The sequence below is a fragment of the Epinephelus lanceolatus genome, chromosome 19 (assembly GCF_041903045.1).
Source record: "Epinephelus lanceolatus isolate andai-2023 chromosome 19, ASM4190304v1, whole genome shotgun sequence".
NCBI classification, from domain to species: Eukaryota; Metazoa; Chordata; class Actinopteri; order Perciformes; family Serranidae; genus Epinephelus; species Epinephelus lanceolatus.
The window spans coordinates 30,336,835-30,359,387 of record NC_135752.1 but is presented as its reverse complement, the minus strand read 5'-3'; the positions used below and the strand labels follow the sequence as shown (position 1 = coordinate 30,359,387).

General features: G+C 40.7%; 1 protein-coding gene across 2 annotated transcripts; it reads left to right on the top strand.

Annotated features, from left to right (window-relative positions):
- The first annotated feature begins 876 nt into the window (after positions 1 to 876).
- On the top strand, positions 877 to 22,410 carry mamdc4 (MAM domain containing 4). Of its 2 annotated transcripts, none has more exons than XM_078161903.1 (29): positions 877 to 1,036; positions 4,045 to 4,137; positions 5,146 to 5,313; positions 5,643 to 5,768; positions 6,314 to 6,547; positions 6,675 to 6,800; positions 8,242 to 8,409; positions 8,556 to 8,659; positions 8,834 to 8,989; positions 11,179 to 11,269; positions 11,382 to 11,498; positions 12,817 to 12,909; positions 13,011 to 13,148; positions 13,259 to 13,398; positions 13,915 to 14,023; positions 14,125 to 14,229; positions 16,081 to 16,215; positions 16,476 to 16,603; positions 16,705 to 16,921; positions 17,022 to 17,159; positions 17,235 to 17,362; positions 18,547 to 18,637; positions 18,766 to 18,915; positions 19,127 to 19,252; positions 19,351 to 19,475; positions 19,642 to 19,747; positions 20,652 to 20,851; positions 21,212 to 21,274; positions 21,578 to 22,410. In XM_078161903.1, exons 1-29 carry the CDS (start codon positions 895 to 897, stop codon positions 21,611 to 21,613), a joined length of 3,753 nt encoding a protein of 1,250 aa, XP_078018029.1. In that variant the 5' UTR covers positions 877 to 894; the 3' UTR covers positions 21,614 to 22,410. The 2 variants fall into 2 exon arrangements, with proteins under 2 accessions (XP_078018029.1, XP_033503066.2); XM_033647175.2 differs by having other exon boundaries at positions 21,209 to 21,274.
- The last annotated feature ends 143 nt before the right edge of the window (positions 22,411 to 22,553 follow it).

Below are 22,553 nucleotides of genomic sequence, written 5' to 3'. Positions count from 1 at the left end.
AGAGGATGTCAGCTGAGTAGGCGGTCCTCCATCGTGGCCGAGGACACATAAGATGCTAAAAAGATGTGGCCATATGCGGCACAGACCACTTCTGAATGTGGTCTGAGTGACTGACTTTCAAGACGCAATGACGCATTGGGTGCATTCACACCTGTGTTTAGAGCTGTCTGCTGTGATCTGATCATCTAAGATGCCGTTGATGCTGGGTGTAAACAGGGCCTAAAAATTTGTGACATGGTACAAATGCCTGATGTTATTTTAACTTCCATTTATCTAGTGATAAGACCATGTTGGAATAATGCCTGAACACATCAGAATAACACTTTCCTGTTTGTTTTACTGTCAGTATGGCATGAATGCACCTGAAGGGGCGGCAGTAGCTCAGTCCATGGGGACTTGGATTTAGAGCCAGAGGCTTGCCGGCTCAAGTCCCAGCATGGTGGCTGCAGAGGTGCCAGCCTGTCCCCCGCTGAGATGCCCCCAAGCAAGACACCAACCCCCCAACCTTCCGGGGTGCCTGCACATGAGCAGCCCCCCACCCAATGCATGTATAGGTCCTGTTTGTGCAGGTGTGTATTTTACAACAGAGTGAAAAAATTGAATATCCCCCTAGGGATTAATAAAGTACATCTTAAAGTATATCTTCAGACCATCCAAAAAAACGTCACAGCTAAATTAAGTTCCCTTAAACAAGCAACTCCAAGTGGTCTTGTTAAACAAAATTAATAAACTCATAATAGACACTCTCTGCTGCCAGCTCTGTCTACATCAGTTCTTGTGCAACATACGGATGTACCTGCTGCAGAAAAATGTAATCTGGAGGAAATTGTTTTATGATAGTTTTTTGCAGTTGCATGCTGGGAGAATGTAAAGTCCAGGTGTTATCTCTTAGAAATGGAGAAGAGGTCAGAGTCAACTAGTAAAGACTCTCCAGGTTGTGTTCAGACTTCCGGACTGATCAGGTGGAGGAGAGGAAAACAGAAGATGTTACAGTGGAGGAGCTCGGCCCTCATTCTGCTGGTGACTCTGCAGTTTGGTAAGAACACATTCAGCCAGACTCTATTTAAACTGGGGGAGTTTTGGTTACACTTGAATGTGGAAATAAGTCTGCTGGTAGTGGTGGTGGTTGGGCTGAACTTAGCTTGATGTGTCACAGAGAGAAGTATAACCTACACAACTGATAGTGTTGAAATGTTTCTAACAAGCCCCAAAAGTTTGACAAAAAACTCTTACCTATTAGTGTTTTTCTGAAACTTTTAACAACTTAAAAAACACAACTGCTGAAATTAAATCACCGAACCCACAGTTTCTAAGGTCAAGAATAAACTTATGTGCTCAAAGCATAAATGAAAAGTATTGTTGGTGCTGATCGTCACCTCTAAGATTTCAAAACACAGCAGCAGTAAGTAAAATTATTGTTTTTGATAATAATGTCTGGTTGCTTGAAAGAGAGTCATATAATGGCTATTTCTGGTTTAAAAATTGTCATAGAGCAATGATTCAGAAATTAAATTCTCTTGTTACCTTTTGTGTCTTGGGCCCTTTAAAGTGAACTGGCAAAGATTTATAGAGCTGCCATGCGGGGCACCTGTAAGGTTGAAGGTGTGTTTTTTTCTGTGGTAAGGTTTTCCTGATAAGTGGGAACAGCCTGAACTGAGGTTCACTGCATTCTGTCTTCCATGATAAAACAATGAATAAATGTCCACATCAGTAGAACAGTACTGAATACTGCTATCAGTATTATTTTGGCCTGAACATACATTTCCTAGGGTTATCTCTGCTTTACTTAGGATTGCTAAAAGTAGATTTCGTGCTGACTCACTCATAGTGTTGCACTTATTACAGCAACATCCATACGAATTAATGAAATTGAAAACATAGGATGGCCTCAGCACCTTGATGACATCAGATTTCATTTAATATTCTCAACATTCATTCCATATCCTCCTTAGACTCTTCGTCCTCATACGAGCACATTACATTTTGGGTTTGCTGCATCTTCTAATCCATTGTGCTAAATTTAGACCTGTTGTCCTCGTTCATGGACACTTTTTTTGTGCCATCTAGTGGTAGCAAAAGGACAATACACTAGTACATGTAAAAACAAGATGGCAGCCATCTCTGCCAAGTCGGTCTGCAGCTGAATCCAAATGTCCGGACTTCACCGCACTTGCAGACTTAGCGGGCACGTTCCCGGGAAGTCTGGGAGTGCTTAGGACTGTCCAAATCCACATATGATGGTAGCGATAGTTGAATGTGTCCTTGGCAACGAGTAAAACAGTGTCGAGGGCTGTCTATCAGCCGCTTGCAGTCTCTGCCCTCGCAGACTTTACGTGATGACGGTAAATACGTCACACTACGTACAACTGAAGTCCACGAGGGCGGACATTTGGATCCCGACACAAAAGTCGACAGGGTTCAAAACCTGAACAAATTTTATGTTTAAAACTTGTTTATTTATGCTTAATATTGTTTGTAGTTTGATATTGCATATAAATTTGACCAATTTTAGTAACAGTAACGAGCTACAATGCTGTTAAGTAGGAAATCTTTATTTGAGGACATTGGGACTTTATTATTGCAGCAGCTCACACAGGCCAATTAGATGTGGCAGACTGTTCCTACAGACAAAAAGGACAGCTAGCTTGGACTATGGAGCAAGGAAAATTCATACAGTTACAAAATGAACAATGTTCAGGTATTTAAATGAACTGTTTTATACTTTATCACACACTTGTGGCTATTAAAAATAAACCTAATGTCCCCATATGAGGACATCATTTAGTCAAAAAACTACTTCCTGTTCAAAGACAATGCTTAGTTTTTTACACTTACCCGAGTTAGGAGACATTAAAAGAGCTAGGAGACATTAAAAATGTGTCCCAAAGAAAAGTTCAGGTCTCAGAAGGATATGTTCTTTTATTCCATATATTCAAAATGGTTTTAGAAAAATCTAGATTAGAGGAAGATTTTGAAATTCAAGATCAAACTATTTTGACTTTATTTTATTTATTTATTTTACCTTTATTTAACCAGATAAGTCTGAAAAATATGCTTTAAAAAGCTTTGGTGTGAACAGAACTCACTAGAAAGCTATCCCATAGTTCACATGTGTGACTCTACTATCATGTCATGGCTATCACAACAAGCTCACTGTGTGATAACTGAACATTTTCTCACCATGAAGCGTGCAGTGAGGAAAGTTCCCACTCTGTGTTATGTCTGATTTCCAGCCGTCAGGTCGCTGAAGCGCAAAGTCTTGAGTCTTAATCAGAGACCTTTGGATGGACAGATGGCATTTCCTGCTGCTTCTCTCTGGCCTTTGAGCCTGTTGGCATTAATTGTACCATAAAACTTTGACTCTTGATCTTTGAGTGATTAGTCCTGATAGGGGAGTTTGGGGCTGAGTCATCTGTGAGATAACATAGAGCCTTCGAAAGGAAGAAATGGAAAGTATTTAAGCAAAATTCATTGTACTGTTCTGATGCTTTAGGTATTTAAATTATGAGAGACTTTAATTTTACTCTGTATTTCAGAGGAATATTTTTATTTTCTACTTCAATACTAAATTTATCTGAAGGCTGGAGTTACCTGTTACATTTCACAACTACTCTGACAATTTATTTTCAACCTTGGAATCAGCAGTTGACAAAACAATCTCCATTCAAGGTCCACTTGTTCTGGAGCTTTCCACCATATTCCTCTGTCTTCATCAGCAGATAATGTTTAGATTTGTTTGTTTTGTTTTGTGGTTTTAATATGGAGCATAGGGAGAGAAACCTTGATCTAAAATATACAAAAACTTGGACAAAAAGTCCTGAAAGTGCTCTGAATAATGAATAATAAACTTCTTGTGCTGATGAGGATCATGTGATATGGTCAAAAACCCAGACAATCTGCAATATTTAATAACAGCGTACAACTAAATGAACAGTATTTATCTATTTATATACACACTGAAAGGCACTGTACTTCAGAATAAAAGCTTTTACATTTGATGTTTGTGTTTGTCATGTGCTGAACGTTGTCTGATGTGTCACACAGCGGCTGTCTCTTGGGCTCACCGATGTCAGACTCCTGAAGGGAAATGTGACTTTGTGTGCGACTGTTCTGACTGCAGCGATGAGACAAACTGTGGTAAGTTTACAAATGTTGTTTAAGGGTGTCTTCACATGAAGTTCTTTTTAAACAAACCAAACTCAGCTCTCTTAAGTGCACCAAAAAGTGGACCAACGGAAAAGGGACTCAGTTCTTTTTCTGTTCACACTGTCAGTTCATTTGAAAAAGGACTCCATTCTCTCTCTGGTCCACTTCAGCTCTGATGGGGCCTCAGTCCTTCTCCTGTTCATACTATAGCCTATATATAATATATATTGACATTGTTTGTTTTTACTTTGATGTGGCACTGCAATGTGGTTATGAAGCCCCTCACTTTCAGATGAACTTGTAGTTAGAGGAAAACCTTAGTGTCTCTGTGCTGTAGACTGTTGCAGTTTGATGTATTCTACATTCCACATTTGGAGACGTGCAGTATCTTCCATGGACCAAACTACTCCTCCTCCTGTGTCCACAGTGCACAGGTTAAGCAAACCACGTCACAGACTTGAAGGGAACCGTACTCAGACCACCGGTTCGCTTCAGAGGGGTCTGAGTTCTTTTGGACTGCTCACATATGCCCAAAAAATTGCTGAGTCACCACTCTGAGTGCGTCTAGAGGGCTGAAAAGGACCAAGTGTGAAAACACCCTAAGCCCAGATTGTTTTGGTGTGAGCTGCACAGTGTTGGAGATATTGGCCATAGAGACGTCTGCCTTTCCTGGAACTACAACAAAATACATTTGAAAATCTCAGCAGCAATGTCTAATTCCAGTGCCATCTAATTCCTTAATATTGGAGAGAAGGCAGACATCTCTATGGCCAATATCTCCAACACGCTGGAGCTCATACCTAAACAATATAGATTCATAAATAGCACTACAGGTAAGAGGAAAAATATGCATGCTTCATTTATGGGTGAACTGTTCCTCTAAATATGATATCGGACGCAAAGATCCTGCTTTAAACTGAATTCTGAGTTCCTGTATGAAGAGTTCATGTTCATATTAAGAGTATGACAGTTAACTATTATTTCTTTCCACTTCTCAAGGCTACAGCGGGAAAGGGTTTGAGTGTACCTTTGAGGATTCAGGCATGTGTGGATGGACTGACCAGTCTGTCAATGCAGCAGAGTACAGCTGGCAGAGAAGTCAGAGAGGAGGGGTCACGCTGCCGGACAGCGGACCGTCCTCTGACTACACCACCGGGACAGCTACAGGTAAAGTTTATCTATCCCTTTTACTTTGTTTTGTCCTTTTGTCCCCATGTTGTATATGCTACAAGTGTCTTAAAAGAATCAAGCACTTTTTGGTTTAAATAAGAAGAAATACTAGTAGAATACATTAATTTAATTAAGTTCACATTAGAGTCATTTAACAAGAGAAAATGTGTTGAACGCAGGTTTGGCTCGTCCTCCCAGCAGTTTAAGATCATAACATGTCAAAGAGAGAGCAGAGGGACGGAGTCATATGAATTTATGAACTCTAATTTTCAAAACTGCAATGTCAACAACAAGAAATAAAACACTGAATATCTCCCATCACACAGGCTGGTTCATGGGAGTGAGTGCAGTGCAGAAAGCGTCTCTCAGCGCTGCAGTTTTAGTCTCCCCAGAGATGAAGCAGTCTTCACCAACCTGTCGCCTCCGTCTCAGATACTTCCTGTGGGACTCAGGTAAAGACTATTAATGACCGTGGGTCATAAAATCAAACTGTCTGCTCTGGTCTGCTACATGGAGCTTCATGCTAACATCAGAGAAACATAACCTTGGTTGCCAATGTTGTAAATTTCTCCCTAATTTCAGATCATATTCCTGGTTGTGAAGGTTTCGGTTTAGAAACTTTCAATGGTGATTTCTTCTCTGTAGAAAATACTGCTTTACAGAGTTAGTCATTTCCTGGCTGCGGTGACAGTGCAGAAACACAGAGATGCAGAAGACCTGAAAACGCTGACCAATCAGAACAGACGGGGCTTTTTCAGGAGGAGGGGCTTTAAGAGAAATAAAGTGAAAGTACCCCTTTAAAAACAATATTATAGACAGGATTTCATACTATTTTACTACTTTTACTATTAGTATAGTTTGTATTTTATGTGTTGTCGTGTATCCCAGTTTTAGTTTTAATTTTATGATTGTCGGTCATAATTTGATTGAGATTTGATGCGAGATGAGATTTTATTTTTCCTGCAGCTGCCCTACTAATTAAGCATCTCACCTGTAGGTCACAAAGGTTTGGGCTCCACACCCCTGTGGGCGTCCATCCTTCCCCAGGACTCTCGAGAGACTGTGGTGTGGCGTCCTGAGGTCACCAGTGTCCGTGGCTGGAGGGAAGCTACCATCTATCTGGGCCGTATTCCCACAACTTTCCGAATCCGTCTTCATTCGCAGCGTTCCAAGGGGCAAAGAGGAGATGTGGCAGTAGACCAGCTGGAGTTTCTGGACTGTGCTCTGCCCTGTGAGTCCCTAATGTCTTTTCGTTCTGTGCCTTTCTATAGAGTCTTGAGATTCCCATCAGCAATAATCATAATTAATGAATAAGTTGATGAATTAGCATTCTTATAATGATGTCTTTCTCTCATCAGCACCACATTCTGGTAAAGAGTGTCCAGCAGGGATGATGCAGTGTAAGAATGAGGGCTGCGTGGAGCTGCAGCAGGTCTGTGACGGCACTGATGACTGTGGTGACGGGACTGATGAGCAGAACTGTGGTGAGAAATCATCTGAGTCACAACACAGAGCCCTCTGACAACACGGCACAGAAATGATGCAGAAATTTGTCCTAACACAAGTGACTCACTGTGCAAACAGAACAAGTACAAAATGCCTGTGATAACAGGGCAAGACTTATTGTGTAGAAAATATTAAAGGGGCAGTCCAACCAACAACAAAAGAAAACTTTTTCTTGCTCTTTTGTGGTATTAAAATCACTGGATTATATTTTAGTAATGACAATATAGTCCCAAATGAAAACAGTTAACAGTGTGTTGTCTGTGGATTAACCAGAGAAGCTAGGATGTAGTTTATGGGAAGAAACATTTTTAAATGCAAGTTTTTAGTACCACAAAAAAAACCCTTACTTCCATCGTATTTAAATGAAGGCAGAAGTTTCTAGGATGGATATCTTAAAAATTTGGCCAATTTAAAAAGACGTAAGAAAACATGTTTCATGTTTCATGTGATTTGATACGATACGCAGGGTTCCTACGCAAGTATGGAAAGTATGGAAAAGTATGGAAATAAATTTGATCAATTTCCAGGTATTAAAAAGTATGGAAAATGAAAAATAAAGTATGGAAAAATATTTATGTTTCCAGACTATTACCACTGTTCTAAAATACTGTTTTCTAAAATAGAAAATTAGATATTTCCAAAAATAATTTAATCAATCCGGATCGTGTTTTATGCCGGGCCAAGCACAGGTTGTGTGACAGCAAACGTCTCAGAAAACGTACCGCCCCTTTTACCTGATTGACAAGTGGTATGTCCAGTCCGCTGCCCCATGACCCTCCTCCAGCCCCCTAGGTATCAAGTTTCACTCCAACACTGCACCTTCGACAAGAAGACGAGTTTCACGTGGTTCACAATGGGTAGATGCAAGTTTTTGGATGGATGGCTTGACAATACCGTATATAAATACTGGTTGGCCAAGGATTCCCAATTCACACACAGAGCTAGATGCAAGCTTTGTGTGAAATCGTCTGACATCGCCAACATGGGGGAGAAGGCGATTCTGAGCCACATGAAAGGAAAAAAAAACACTGACGTCTCGTTACTGCATCGCTTGCACCCAGAGTCCCAACCTTTTTGCCTCAGCCCAGACATTGAACTTACCTGAGTTTTTATTTGCATGCCATTATGGTACTTGGCTACAATCGCCTATTAAGAAGAGATGTCTTCATATTCTCTGAAGAAAAAAAAACATCGCAGAGTCTGGAAATTAGGGTATGGAAAAGTATGGAATTTTGAAATTCCAAATGTGTAGGAACCCTGGATACGATACGTTACAATGTTGTATGATATACTTTATTGTTGCCGTAGGGAAATTTGTCTCGGTTAGAACAAGTGATTTCCTATACAGTCCACACAGTACCTTTAACCTAGGCTTTTATACATCCATTGATCACCAGTTTATGTGCATTGTGTTTATAGTGTCTTCATTAGGGTACCAGCTCTGTGACTTTGAGCAGGGTCTGTGTGACCTGTGGGACCTGAGATCACTGTCCAACTTGAGGTGGGTAAGGACCAATCAGGATAAGATCTCTGTCACGGATCCTCTGAAAGGACCAGGCAGGGATCATTCCAGCAACAGTGCAGCAGGTATCACATACTGATGAATCAAAGTATCCTTATGGCTTCACTGTCAGTGTGTTCAGTGTTACTCCTATAACTATAAGTAACTTTGTTTTTAAATATAACATAAAGTAATAATATAGAAATAAAGGATAGCATTATTATCATTGCAGGTCACTTCCTGTATGTCACTGTCCCTGATGGTGGTCTCAAAAATGACTGGGCCGCTTTCCAAAGTCACCGCCTTGAACCCACCAATAGTTCACACCCTTGCAAGGTGAGGCTTATGCTCATTCTTTCTTCATTCAGAGTTTTTTATTTTACTCTTACGCTTCAGTTTCACAGTAATTTCTTTACAGTCTGATGTTTTTGATCAGTTATTAAGAAGGCAGATATTTCTAAACTTAATCTGAAACTAGTATGAGCGGTTGTCTGTATCCGCCTGCCGTAGATGGTGATGTACACTCACCAGTTTGGGCCGAGGTCCGGCGGTCTGTCGGTGCTAGTGGCCGATGAGAAGATCTACCCCGTGTGGCAGAGGGGCGGAGCTCTCGGCGATGTTTGGGTGAGAGCAGAGGTGGAGATTGTCACCAACTCTACTTTCCAAGTGAGTATTTCACCTGACTTTGAAGCCACAATAATGATGCTACCTGTGGCCTGTAATATTTTTTTAAACAGAGAAATTGATACTGAACATTTATTAATAAAATCATGATAACAAAAAGTACTTTATTCAGAGTTTTTGTCACAGTGTATTGTATGCAGGCTGACTACATGTACAGTGGTGGAAAAAAGATTTCGGACACCCTTAAAATTTTACACAATCTCAAATATTATCATGAAATATTTGTGGAAAAATCTTTTTTGTGTTTCAAAAGGTGTGGCTGCATTAGACAGATACTAACAAATACAAATTATATTTTTTTGTTTATTGTTTACAAGAAAAACTAACAAAACTAAATTCTTGACAGTTTCAATATGTCAGTTCTCAACATTGTCGGTATCAAAGTCAACAAATAACAGAGAATGTGTTCAAAACTGAACAAAAAATAAATAAACCATCACATCATCAAATTAATATTTAGTAGTCCTGCCATTGGCACGTAGTAGAGCTCTAATCCTGGCTGGCATGTTCCCCACAAGCCTTTCACACTGTTGAGGGGTAATCTTGTCCCATTCTTCTTGAATTACTGCTTTTAATTCTTCTAAATTCTTTGGTTTATGCTTTGAAACAGACCTTTTGATAATCCACCACAGATTTTCAATGGGGCTCATGTCCAGGGATTGAGCTGGCCACTCTAAGACCTGGATACTGTGCTCCTGCAGCCAAGTTCTACTGGCCTTGGATGTGTGGCAAGGGGCATTATCTTGTTGAAACATCCAGTTTTTACCTTGACGGAACAGTGCACGCGCAGAAGGGAGCATGTGGGTTTCGAGAATGGTACAATACTTGGTAGAGTTCAATGTGCCATCACAGACAGTGAGATGACCAACACCAGCAACACTCATGCATCCCCAAACCATGATACTGCCTCCACCATGCTTGACAGTAGGTACTGTACATGCTGGAGATAATGCTTCGCCTGGCCTTCTGCATACCCTCACATTAGTAGGAGGAAGATAAAGCTGGAAACTGGACCGATCTGACCACAAAATCTTCTTCTAATTCCTGGCTGTCCAGTTCTTGTGTGCCTGGGCCCAACGACGCCGGGCTAACCTCTGTCTCTCATTGATCAGGGGCTTCTTGATAGCCTTGTTAGACCTTAAGCCATGATCTAAAAGTCGGCCACGTACAGTGCAGGTGGAACACTGGACACCAGTTTGGTTTGACCACTGCTGCTGAAGCTCCTGTGATGTCATTCGGCAGTTTTGCCTGCACATGCGGATCAGGATGCGGTCATTTCTTGCTGAAGAAACCCCTGGATGCCCAGATCTTGGTCTGTCTTCTAAGCTGTTGGTTCGTCTGTATTTCTGCAGAGTGTATCCAACTGCTGAAAGACTGCATCTGCACTTCCTGGCTATCTGGCGGCAGCTGTACCCTTCCTGGCTGAGAATCTTTATCTTCAGGGGTGTTTCCTGCGTTAGGTTCCTTGTTTTAGCCATTTTTGTGTCTGAAGAACTTTCAAATGTGCTGGCTTTATGTAGACACGAAGCTTGGCAACAAAAATTGTGTCTTTTAATAAAAAGAACAACCTTCATCACTGGTACCAAAATGACCCAATACTCAAAATTTCTTATGTATTTTTATGGAACCAATCAATTTTAAGTTTTAATGGCTTTTTTAGGATTTATTTAGTATTTTGGCTGTGACTGTACTAAAAGAAATTGCACTTGAAGACCTAAGAGTGATTCTTAATGCAATATTTCACAAATGCATGGGGTGTCCGAAAACTTTTTTCCACCACTGTAAATCCTAATTTGTTAGCTGAGCCTAAATGATGCAGGGTTTTTTTTTTTTTTTTTTGGTTTAAAACTGATATTGGTATTAGAGAGTTTATTCTGATGAGGATGTATCAGCCAAATTTATTTTTGCAAATGAACATGCCAGAGAAAAGTGATCTTTGCACACATAGGAGCGTAGGAAAATAAGTTTTGAGCCCTGCTGACAAAAAATCAGCTCCATCCTCCTGCATGTAAACATAAACATTAGGGTCTTTATGTTTTAGAGATATTTGAAATAGCTCTACATGTTTACATAGCACTTCAGACCTTTAGTTTTTTTGTCTTTTGATGAAATTGTTTTTGTCCTAAATTCACCCCTTTTCCCTTCTGCTGTCAAACTTTCTGCCATTACAGATTTTAATCGTGGCAGCAATCAGGGACTTTGCATATGGAGGTATCGCTGTCGACAGCATCGTGTTGTCTCCCGAATGCCGCTTGTCATCTGGTAATCCTTTCTAACTGTCCTTTTAAAGAAATGATTCCACATCTGCACAGGATGAGAGCAAATACTCTCTGAGGTTGACTAATCCGCTTCCTCACATTCTCATCTTGAACAGTAAATGACACCTGGGCTGGAGGGTTCCCGAAGCCCCCTAAACACCCGTGTACTGTACCGGAGAAGATGTGTGACTTTAATCCTGACTGTGTAGGAGCAGAGGACGAAGCCAAATGTGGTGAGTCTGTTCGTTATGCTGACTCAGTTTTACCTTTAACAACAGGACTGCGAAGATAATCTTTATTAGAGCCAGCAGAAGCACAAATGAAGCTGCTCAGGGCTTCAGGAGCCACCAGGGGGCCCCCTAAATTAGCAAATTACAAACTGCTGCTGTCTTAAATGCTGACTATTTGAGAACTAAGACCAACAGACGTGTGATAGAAGGTTTTTAAAAGGGCTTTATGATCATTGTATTTGAGAAGCAAAGGAGGAAGTAGAGAGATAGTGCCAAGAAACCTCAGAGGGAGGAGATCAGATTGGATGATTTATAGAGATCTGTGCGCTTCACATCTCAAACAAAAACGGTTTCCTTTAATGGAATACTTCACCCACCAATTACCATTTGTATATCAATAACTCACCTCATGATACATCATGTGTTTTGTACTTCCCAAACAGCCCTAATCCGACAGGGAGCTGAACTGAAAGTAAAAGAAGTTCTCTCCACAGCCAGACTCTATTGACAAATACAGTTATTTTACTTCTCTGAACACAGGAGCTGCTGGTCTACCTCTGCCTCGATGATTTAGTTTGTGTGTCTTATTGTGTGACTTTGGTGTTTTAAAGGGTTAGTTCAGGTACACCAAAGATACACAATAACACAGACAAACTAACTGATCGAGGCGGTAGTACACCAGCAGCTCCTGTGTTCAGCAAGGTAAAATTACTGTTTTTGTCAATGGAGTCTAGCTATGAGGGGAGCATAGATCATTTTTCTTTCAGTTAAGTTCCCTGTTGGAAATGGTGGTCTATTTGGGAAGTACTGAGCATATGACTGGATAAATGAGACTTGGCTTATACCACAAAAGCTGGGAGAGAATTTTCTCAATTTTTGGATTATTCGTTCACTGAAGGCACACGAGAAAAGCAAAGTTTTCTTGACAAATGCACATAACACGGGATGAGTTATTGATTTACAAATGGTCATTTAGGGCATGAAGTATCCTTTAACCATAACCACCAGCTTCTCCTAACCTTACCCAAGTAGTTTTAGTTGTTTTAACTGAACCAAACTTTATTCAGGCAGTAGATCAGAAAGTGCTGTGGGACTTTTTGAGATAATCTCCAATACAGTTGAGGGTTTTCATATGAAACGACAAAATGTGCAGGCCTGTTTTTTAAATACTTTTTTCATTTACACAAAACTAAGTAGATAGATTCACTGTCTTTTATTTTATTTTTTTAAATGAATTCTAGCACACAAGAATAATACAAGTCATTGTTGTGAAGCTGTTGTTTGTTTGTGAGTGAGATGTCTGTGTGAATCCTCTCTGCAGGGGATTTCTTTTACGCTGATGGCAGCTCAGGCTGGACCGACAGCAGCATCGGGAGTCAAGGTTGGATGCTACATGAAAATACCACTTCCGGAGGTGCGATCAACAACACTTAACCATTGCTTAACTAATATTCAGGTTTTCAGATTGAAAAAATAACAAAATATTTGGATATTTGTTGATGTCGTATGTCTCAGAGGACCACCTGTATGTAGCCGAGGCTCCAGGCCAGCAGCTAACTGAGGCCCAGACGCGGACCCCCCTCCTGGGCCCCTCCGGCCCAGCCTGCACCCTGAGCTTTGATTATGAACTAAGTGGGAATCCAAGTCACATTGGTAACTAAATCATTTTGTTATCTGATGTGTCTTCTTTTTACTCCTAACCTCTCCCAGGACACACTGCTTAGATCTTTAAATATGACTTTGTTTGCGTCTCTCTGCTGCAGGTGAGCTGTCTGTCAGGGTGTTTGACAGCTTGCTCGGCATACAGCCCAAGCTGTGGGAGTTCAGTGGGAGGACAGGAGCAGGAGAGGGGGCATGGCAGCATGCCGACGTGCCTATTGGAGCCAGAAAACATCGCTTCCAGGTCATAATTGTTTTCACATTTAAAATGTTTGCATTGATGAGACGATAGAGGGCAAGCTTTGAAGAAAACGAAACATATATCTTCAGTGTGACCTTCTATCCTGTCTGGACAAATACAGACAGAGATTGCAAATGGTTATCATCATTATAATGTTTGAAAGTTTTGATCTTGAGACCAGAGTCACAGATATGAGCTAAGTTAAATCAGAAATCAAACCCACAGGTTATCTGTTTCCAGGATCCTTTAAGACGTTTCTACAACATGACTCCTCACTTGTTTTTTGCAATGCTAGAAAAATATAAAGATGACACAAATAGGAAATAGTAGAAACCAAAATGCAGCTGCAGATTAAAGGCAAGCAAAAGAAAAACGTAATTTCCAGCTGCTTTCTTTAGCTCGTTGAAATGAAACAGCTGCATCTGGTGAAACTGGTTAAAAATCGAATTTACTGTTAAAGCTTACTTATGTGAATCTTGTCACTTATCGGGACTCTTCTGTTTCCTCTGTCTTTACCAGCTGGCCTTTGAGGCTCGCGCTGTGAAACTTTGCCCATGCGCCAAAATCAGAGTGAAAAACGTTCGATTTGTTGCCTGTCATGCCAACTATTTCCCATCCTCTCCAACAGGTAGCTCCCATAACTATTTACAGTACACAGAGTAATGCATAATTCCTTTCATATTTTACCCAGAAATGTCTCACTGCTTTGATTAATTATTTTCTGGCCAGCACTGTCGTGTAACTTTGAAGAGGGGCTGTGTGGATGGTATCAGGACAACAGCGACAACTTTGACTGGACAGTGATCGATGGGATGGACCACACCATCGGGATTGGTAAGCTAACGTAAAAACAAAATATACAACAGTGTATATGGGTATACAAATGGTTTATTAAGGTTTTTAAATACATTGTAGACTTTGTTCAAACTTAATGTACATGCTATATGATACCAAAAAAGTATTCTGTACAATATTTTCATTGAATTTTCAGGGAATTTGGGGAATTTTGTCATTTCCTCACCCTAAATAGTGCCACAGAGGCCAGTATTAGGGTTCAGTACCTTTGGACTAGTGTTGTCAAAGTGTCAGTTTATCGTTACATATTAATTCTGAATATTTGAGTGTTTCACCACTCATTTTCCATGGTACTGACACACTGGTACGAGCTGTGCTTTCTCACTCTCTGTTATTTTTAATGTTTACTACAGTCATTCTTCTCATGTCTGCTACTATCCAAGAACAGTCGTTGTTGTTGTCATGTCATAGCCTTGTTATATTTATTTTTTGATTAGTCCCTGCTGTATCTAAAAGGTATCATATCGATGAATTTGTTTAAAGGTGTTGTATCGAAGTAAGAAATTCCAATATGTGAAAACACTTCTACAGACAATGAACTCCTAGAGCCATGAAATTTGGTAGGGGAAAATACAAAATGGTGTATAACAGATCCAAAGAGGCACAAGCAAATGTCATATTTTTCATCACTTGCCCTTAAAAATTAAAACAGAAAGTGCAGAATTGGTGGTTTGGGGCCCCAGGCAGTCCATATGGACATTTCCATATTTCCTGCTGAAAATGCAGTGTTTGATTGCTGTTGTGTTGGATTTCAAGGGATCTAACTTCAATAGAATCTGAGATATTGAAAGTATGGAAAGCCAGCGTCGCAATTTGTTGCCATTTTGAGATGCCAATATAGTCATGTTGACTCATTCCAAGCGCCATGAAGATTTGTGTGAAAAATGATTTATACTGTGTGTGGGCATTTTGTATGTAAAAAGACAAGCTCCCTCCATGTCGTCTTCATGTTTAACTTGAACAAGATATGAGGATTAGTATGTCCAGTCGGCTTCCCGTGCATATATTGAGCATTGAAGAAATGAAACCGGGACATCTGAGTGTCAGCATCAGGTGAAGTTTATGCACCTAAGTGGGCCAGCCACGTCCTGCAAGTGGCCTCCATCAGAAATCTTCATGAGAGTCTAGTGAGTTGCATTTGGGATGTTTATTCTAGTCCCACTACAGCCTCTAGATTGACAGCTGTTGGGATTATACTTACAGTATTATATATTAGAAGTTATTTCTTTACTTTTACATTTACCTTCCTTAACACCTTGTTGTGACTCAAGAATAACACTCCCATTAACACCTGATCATGTGCTTTTAAATGCTGTAAAGAAATAAATACTGAACTAATAAGTTATCCATTCATTCTGTTAATTTATGATGCTGTGTGGTAACCTATTGCGAAATGTAAAATGGCATTACATTTAGAGAACTGTACAAATGACTTAAAACACAAAGTTCAGGACTTTGTTAATCCTGATTTGTGATGTCATCTTGTGACTTAAAAGTCTCAGGTCTTGACCTGACATTTTCTTTTGACTTTTGACCAACACCCTGGCCTAAATCACCCATAGGCCAGTATGAAGTTTTTCTGGTTTGAAAGTGACCTTCTTAAATCTTCAGAAACATTTTTGCCCTTTTAAATGAATGTTTTTAACAGAGCTAATGTGACAAGATTTTGACAGCTGCAGTAAATATTCTCTACTTAGTTACGAGCTCTTAATCACTATAAGCCTATATCATAACATATATCAGACAATACTGCAGTGTGTTACATAAAACTGTTCCTGTAATGCCTTCAAAGTCACTTAAATTCCCGCCTGTCTGTGTGTTGATATCCAGGGAAAAGCCTTGTCGTGGACATGTGGAGTCCGTCTCTACGTGGTGCATTCGGACGCTTGATTTCATTCACACAATCACCAGGTGTTACAGGTCACTGCCTGTCCTTCTTCTACAAGCTCTATGGGCCCAACGCAGGTGAGGATGACACCGGAAGGAAAGCAGTGTAGTGTGAAAGATTTACAATGAGACATCTGTTTGTTCAAGCCAGTGGATCCTTTAGTTAATAACTTAGTACAAAGTGAACATGACATAGTCTGAGAAGTCTTATTCTGCCTGTTCAAATAGATTTTTAATGAGTTGCTGTTTCAAAATACCTGATCGAAGCTGAAAATAATCAGAAAGTTGAATCATGTCTTTGACTCACTGCCCTGTCCTCGCCCACTGATCCCATCCAGGTGCTCTGAATGTGAAGCTGTTAGATAAAGATGGTTTTGAGACCATCCTCTGGACCCGAAGTGCAGCTCACGGCAACATGTGGCACGAGGCACACTGCCCTGTACCACACCAGCTCACAAACTTCCGGGTATGGAAAACTGGTAGTCAAAAGCATTTCAGAGTATAATACCAAAATAAATATTTGAACATTATCTTACACTATCCATCCAACCTGTTATGTACCACCAGCTGATGTTTGAAGCTGTTCGCTCTGGTTTTGACGGGCGCGTGCTCATTGACGATGTGGCCTTTGGGGACGGTCCATGCACCGTGCCGAGGATGTGTTCCTTCGAAGGTCAGCGGTGTGGTTACACCAGCTCTGGTAAAGTTCGCTGGCTCCATCGCAGCGGACTCACCGCCACAGTGACTGGACCCAAAACTGACCACACTCTGGAGACTGAACTGGGTGAGAGAGAAGCAGATAATCACATGAATTAATAGTAATATTTTCACTACATGCAGAAAGCTTAGAGACGCTGAGTTGTGATCTTCCTCTGCCTGGTCAGGTTTCTACATGATGGCCAACACTGGCGGCAACAACCTTCCCTCTGGTGAAACAACGGCCCTCCTCTCCCCTTTTCGCCAAGGAACCGCCAAGACTGAGTGTGTCAGTTTCTGGTATCACATGGGAGGAGTGAATCCTGGTGAGGCACCTTCACACACTGAAACACACACACTAAAACAACAAAACACACAATACAACTGTGTGTACTTCACAGGTTCTCTGACATTGTACATGAAGCCAGTGAAGGGAGAAAGGGTGAAGATCTTCTCTGATAGTCTGAACCAGGGAGATGTCTGGCGCCATGGCAACGGCAACATCTCGAGTGCCCTTGAGGACTGGCAGGTACAGTGTGGAGGCTGGAGAGGGCTGCTGGAGCAATTATAGTATGACTATACTATAAGTGTTACATACAGGATAATTAAACTGTCTTACTCTCTGCTCTCTCACAGTTTATTACTTTGCGTTCCTGTCATGTTTCTGTTAACTCTCTGATTCAGAGACATCCTTAAAGGAGCACTTCACCCCACACTCAAAAATACTATTTTTCCTCTTACCTGTAGAGCTGGAAGTTGCCCATTGTTTGAGATATCAGCCGTAGAGATGTCTGCCTTCTCTTCAGCATAAGGGAACTAGATGGCACTCGGCTTGTGTGAAAAACTCAGAAATCATGACCCAGTTACTCAATTTAATCCATAGACCTTGTGAGCAGGAGGACGCCATATCGTCTATGAGTAGATGCATGCTTCCTTCTTGTGGTGATACGGTTGGTGGGTGTGGTGCGTTAGAAAGAAAATAGTTCCTACATGAAACTGCTCACAACAAAGTCTGTGGATTATCTTGAGTAACCAGTTCATGATTTCTGGAAAGAGACACTGCTGTTGAGTTTTAAATCTATTTAAAGGCAGACACCTCTACGTCCGATGTTTTCATCACTTGGCAACTCACACTAAAACAATATAGACTGATAAATGGCACTACAGGTAAGAGGAAAAATATGTATTTTTGATTTTGGATTGTGTATAGTCCCTTTAAATGTCTTTATAGTTGCAGTCTGAGTGTATTTAAAAAAAAAAAAAAAAAAAAAAAAAAAAAAAAAATTAAGTAACAAAAAAACAACAAGGAAATGACCCGTAAAAAAGTGCTAAATATTTTTTTAATATAATTTTAAACGTACAATTACAATAATTCTAAATACATTTTTGTCTGGTTTTATGTTTTAAGTTTTACTATATTCTTGCAATTTGCAGGACACTTATTGCCAAGTTGCTCATCGCCTTTTTAATACTTTTCCGAAAGAAACCAAACCAATTCACTGAGGATTCAAAGGTTTAAATGCTTGTGAGAGGCGCCTGAATGCAGCACAAGAGAACTGATGTCTCTCCAGGTTTCAAAGGGTTAAACTTTCCATTCTCCTGCAGAATTTGACCCAGCAGATTTAGAGAATCATAGTTAGTGGACATTTATATTTAGGATTTCGTGTTTGTCATCTAAACCAAGATGCTGTTGTGCTTTGTCCTGCTCTGCAGCTGGAGTTTGAGGTGGTCGGAGCTGGAGGCAAAGACACTCATGTTGCAGTTGATGACATCTACATTTCAGCTCATCCATGTCAAGATCTAGGTTTGTAACAGCCTCAGCAACATTAATGAGAAACACAGCCACAGCGTTAATGTTTGGTTTCACTGCAGCTTCTGAGCTCTTTAAAGGAGCACTCTGACAGTTTCTTTATGTTCTGTTATATATTTTAGGCTCTAAGTGCAGCCTGGAGAGAGGGATGTGTAGCTGGAGCAACACTCAAAACATCAAAATGGACAAACTGGACTGGGAGCTGACGAGTCAGGAGGCAGAGAGCCACTACCCCACCCCAGCTGAGGACCACAGTCTGGGGACAGAGAAAGGTAAAACAGAGAGAGACAATCAGGGAGTTACTTTGACTGTGGACGTTGTGGCAAACACGAGATACGATCATGTAAATCATGTATTTCATTACTTATCAACACAGTCTTCATGCTGAGAGTCAGGAAGCACTTTGATTAATTCCAGGCAGTAACAATAACACATCAAAAATGCTCTGAAATGTCAAATAACTTTCCCTTTCCTTTCCACCAGGTCACTTCCTGTTCTTACCGAGCAGCAACCGGACCACAGACAATCAAAACGCCCAGTTACTGAGCCCTCACCTGCCCCCGACCAAAGGCACCTGCCTGAAATTCTGGGCCTACAAGCCGTACTCATGTAAGATCACTGTCACTGTGAGAACCTGTCAGGTGCAGTCTGGATGTGTGTGATATTTGATATTTTCTAAAACTCAATCCACGTGTTTTTGTTTGCAGCGGACAGCGAGCTGAAGGTGTGGAGGCTGTCTAAAGGTCGTCTCCATCAGCTGCTGGTGATTAGAGAACTGGGAGGACCATGGAGACGCTTTGACGTCAACATCACATCTACTGACGAATACCAGGTCAGGCTTTCATTGCCAGAAAACACAAAATATGCTGTGTCTAATTTGTATTCACTAACATAGTGCTTTTATACAGTACACTACATGGGGTTAAAGTGTTCAAAGTCTATGCTGCAGCAAAGTGGTACAACTGTCTCTGCTGTTGTCTTGTTTTTGTTGTTTACAGATTGTGTTTGAGGGAATCAAAGGCACACAAGGTGTTGTAGCTCTGGATGACATTGAGTACACCGTCGGAGTCGACTGCGCTAACCAAGTCACAGATGCAGTGAAAAGTAAGACAGGCCAGCCCATTAAGTGCTTACTGTACATGTACACGGCTTATTTTACTGATAATAGTTTGACATTTTTGGTAATATCCCTTTTTTGTTATCCTGCTGAGATCTAGATGTGAGGATTGCCACCAGATTCATGTCTGTATGTGAAATATAAAGCTACAGCCAGCAGCTTTTTTGCAGAACTTATACGGCTGTAACTAACATTTGTTTTCATTGTCGATTAATTCAGTAGTGTTTGGACTTTAGATTATTAGAAGATGGTTTAAAGTGTTGATTGGCGTTTCTCAAAGCCAAACAGTACGTCCTCAAATGTCTTGTTTTGTCTATAACCCAAAGATATTCAGTTTACTGTCACAGAGGAGTAAAGAAACCAGAAGATATTCACATTTAAGAAGCTGACATCAGAGAATTTTGACTTTTTTCTCTCAAAACAGTTGTTCAAACCAGTGAATTAAAGTAGTTAGCGATTAAAGTAATGGTAGACAACTGATCGATTAATCGTCGCAGCTCTACTAGCTTAGCATAAAGACTGAAAGTAGGGGGAAACCGCTGGGCTGGCTTCGTCTGAAAATAGAAAAGTCGACACCTCTACAGCTCACAAATTAGGATTTTACATCTTTTTAGTTTTAATCTGTTCAAAAGTGTTTAACATGGTTTTACATGCTGAAACATTTTCTCTGTGGGCGTAGAGATTTTTCAGCCGTCCATTTCCTTCGCTATGATTAAAAAAATGTCTTGCAAACTTGTAAAATGACTATATTCACTAGTTAAGATATTTGTCTGATAGTCAACTTGCTCAAAATGTCAAAAAGAGCAGTGCAGCCTTTTGACTGACTTCCTGTCGTCTTCAGTATCATCTCTTGTAAAACTGGAAACTAAATGTTTTCCATCTTTCTTGCAGCTGCAAAGCGAGACAACGCAGGAGGGATCGCAGCGTCTGTCATCGTGGTCCTGCTGCTGATCGCCACATTGATCGCCCTGCTGGTTTACTACCTGCGAATCCGTCAGAGAGTCAATAATATAGCTGGTCCAACATCATCCATATCATCTTCCACAGCTGATGCTGGTTTCAGTAATGAATCATATGAACCAGACCTCACAGTAAGTTAATCTGACATGAAAACCTTTGATGCTTAAAAAACATCCAGACAAGTTTGTGCTGTGAGTATTAGGATATTTCTGCTGTCTTACACCCTGATCTTATGTTTGTGGGCTGGGCCATCGTGTCCGTGAGTAACATTAGCTTTGCACTCATCAAGTTAAGTGCTGAGATCCCTCGGACTTGTACTTGTGAAATGAAAATGTCCTTTACAGTCTCCCAAGTGATAAAATCATACTTTAAAATAACCAACTCTCTTTTATAAACCAAAAATGAGTTGCAGATTTTAGCTGTAATGTAGCTAGCAGCATCATCTTTTCTTTGCTGTGTCTGATTAATGGTTAATCATGTGATTTCAGCAGGACCATGTGATGATTCCACCCAGGCAAAACCATCCCATGGCAGCTGGGTTCAATGATGTCTCCGTGAGTGTACAGCATTTTATACTTTTTATGACTAATGTTTTATTTCTTTTGGTGGGAAGACAATATAGTCATCTCTGTCCTGGTACTGTGAAAGTACAGTTAAATAATGGTGGTTTAAAACTGCACTTAAATCTAATTATTTTCTACTTATTGTCTTGTGGCTCATCTGTAAGAAAACAAATACCTAGCATTACTAACACATGTCGCAGAAATTAAGGAACATGGTGCCCATTGGAGTTTGGAGTATGTTGAACAATGGTTGTGCCCACTGACAGATCAACTCTTCTTCTTGTGTTTCTGCAGGTCCCTGCTGATTTCAGAGAGATGGAGGTGGCATGAGGCAGGAGGAGCGGTGGTCCTGCCACCCAGAGGTGGCTTTGTAAAACTGAGGCGATATCACAGCAGAAGAACTGCTTGTGTCGCCCCACCATCACACACACACACACACACACACACACACATACATACATACATACATACATACACATACATACACAAAACACAAAACGTCAGCATACTGAAACACTGATGAAAGCCTAATCGGTACAGCTGCCTCAGATCTGATGGAGCCCTTGAGGGTCGCAGCTCTCTGCCTGTGGACGGACGCATGGAAGTCAGAAGGAGAACGTCTGAGGTGTCGTGGACAGAAAGAAGTTTAACTGTCTTTAAATCAAGATGGGGCATAACCCATGAATGGCAAACATGGTTGCTTGGAGATTTAGGATCCACTTTGGATCCGTAAGTAAGCACCAACTGAGGTTCTTGAGCTTAGAAGACGTGAGTTTACCAGACAGAGAGTCTAATGAAAGACACGATCAAGATGCATTTTGGGAGGAGAGCTTGACTCACATTAAGGACTAAAAGTTGAAATATCTCTGCCTCAATCTCTTGAAAGTTTTCTTACTTTATAGAAAGTTGTGGAGTGCTTCTTTAAAGGAAAGAACTTAAAACTGACGGGTTAAACCTTGATAGAACATAAAAAAGGTTAGAGAGGAAGTTGACATGTAATGCTGCTGTTTGGAAAAAGTCTGTGAGACAGATGTATTCTTTGGGCTTTGTGAGAGGGTCATTACTCTTTTAAACAAGATATAATTAAAATGAATTAAAGCTGAGCATTAAAATACGATTAAGATACAGTTTGTTTGTGCTGTTTTTGTTTTCTTTCGCCAGTGTGCAGTGTACTTGCTCTTAGCTCATACTGCTCCGTGACACAGGCAGCTGCAGACCCAGACCCTGGGTGAGATTGTGAAATGGTGAATTTACAGATCACAGCAACTAA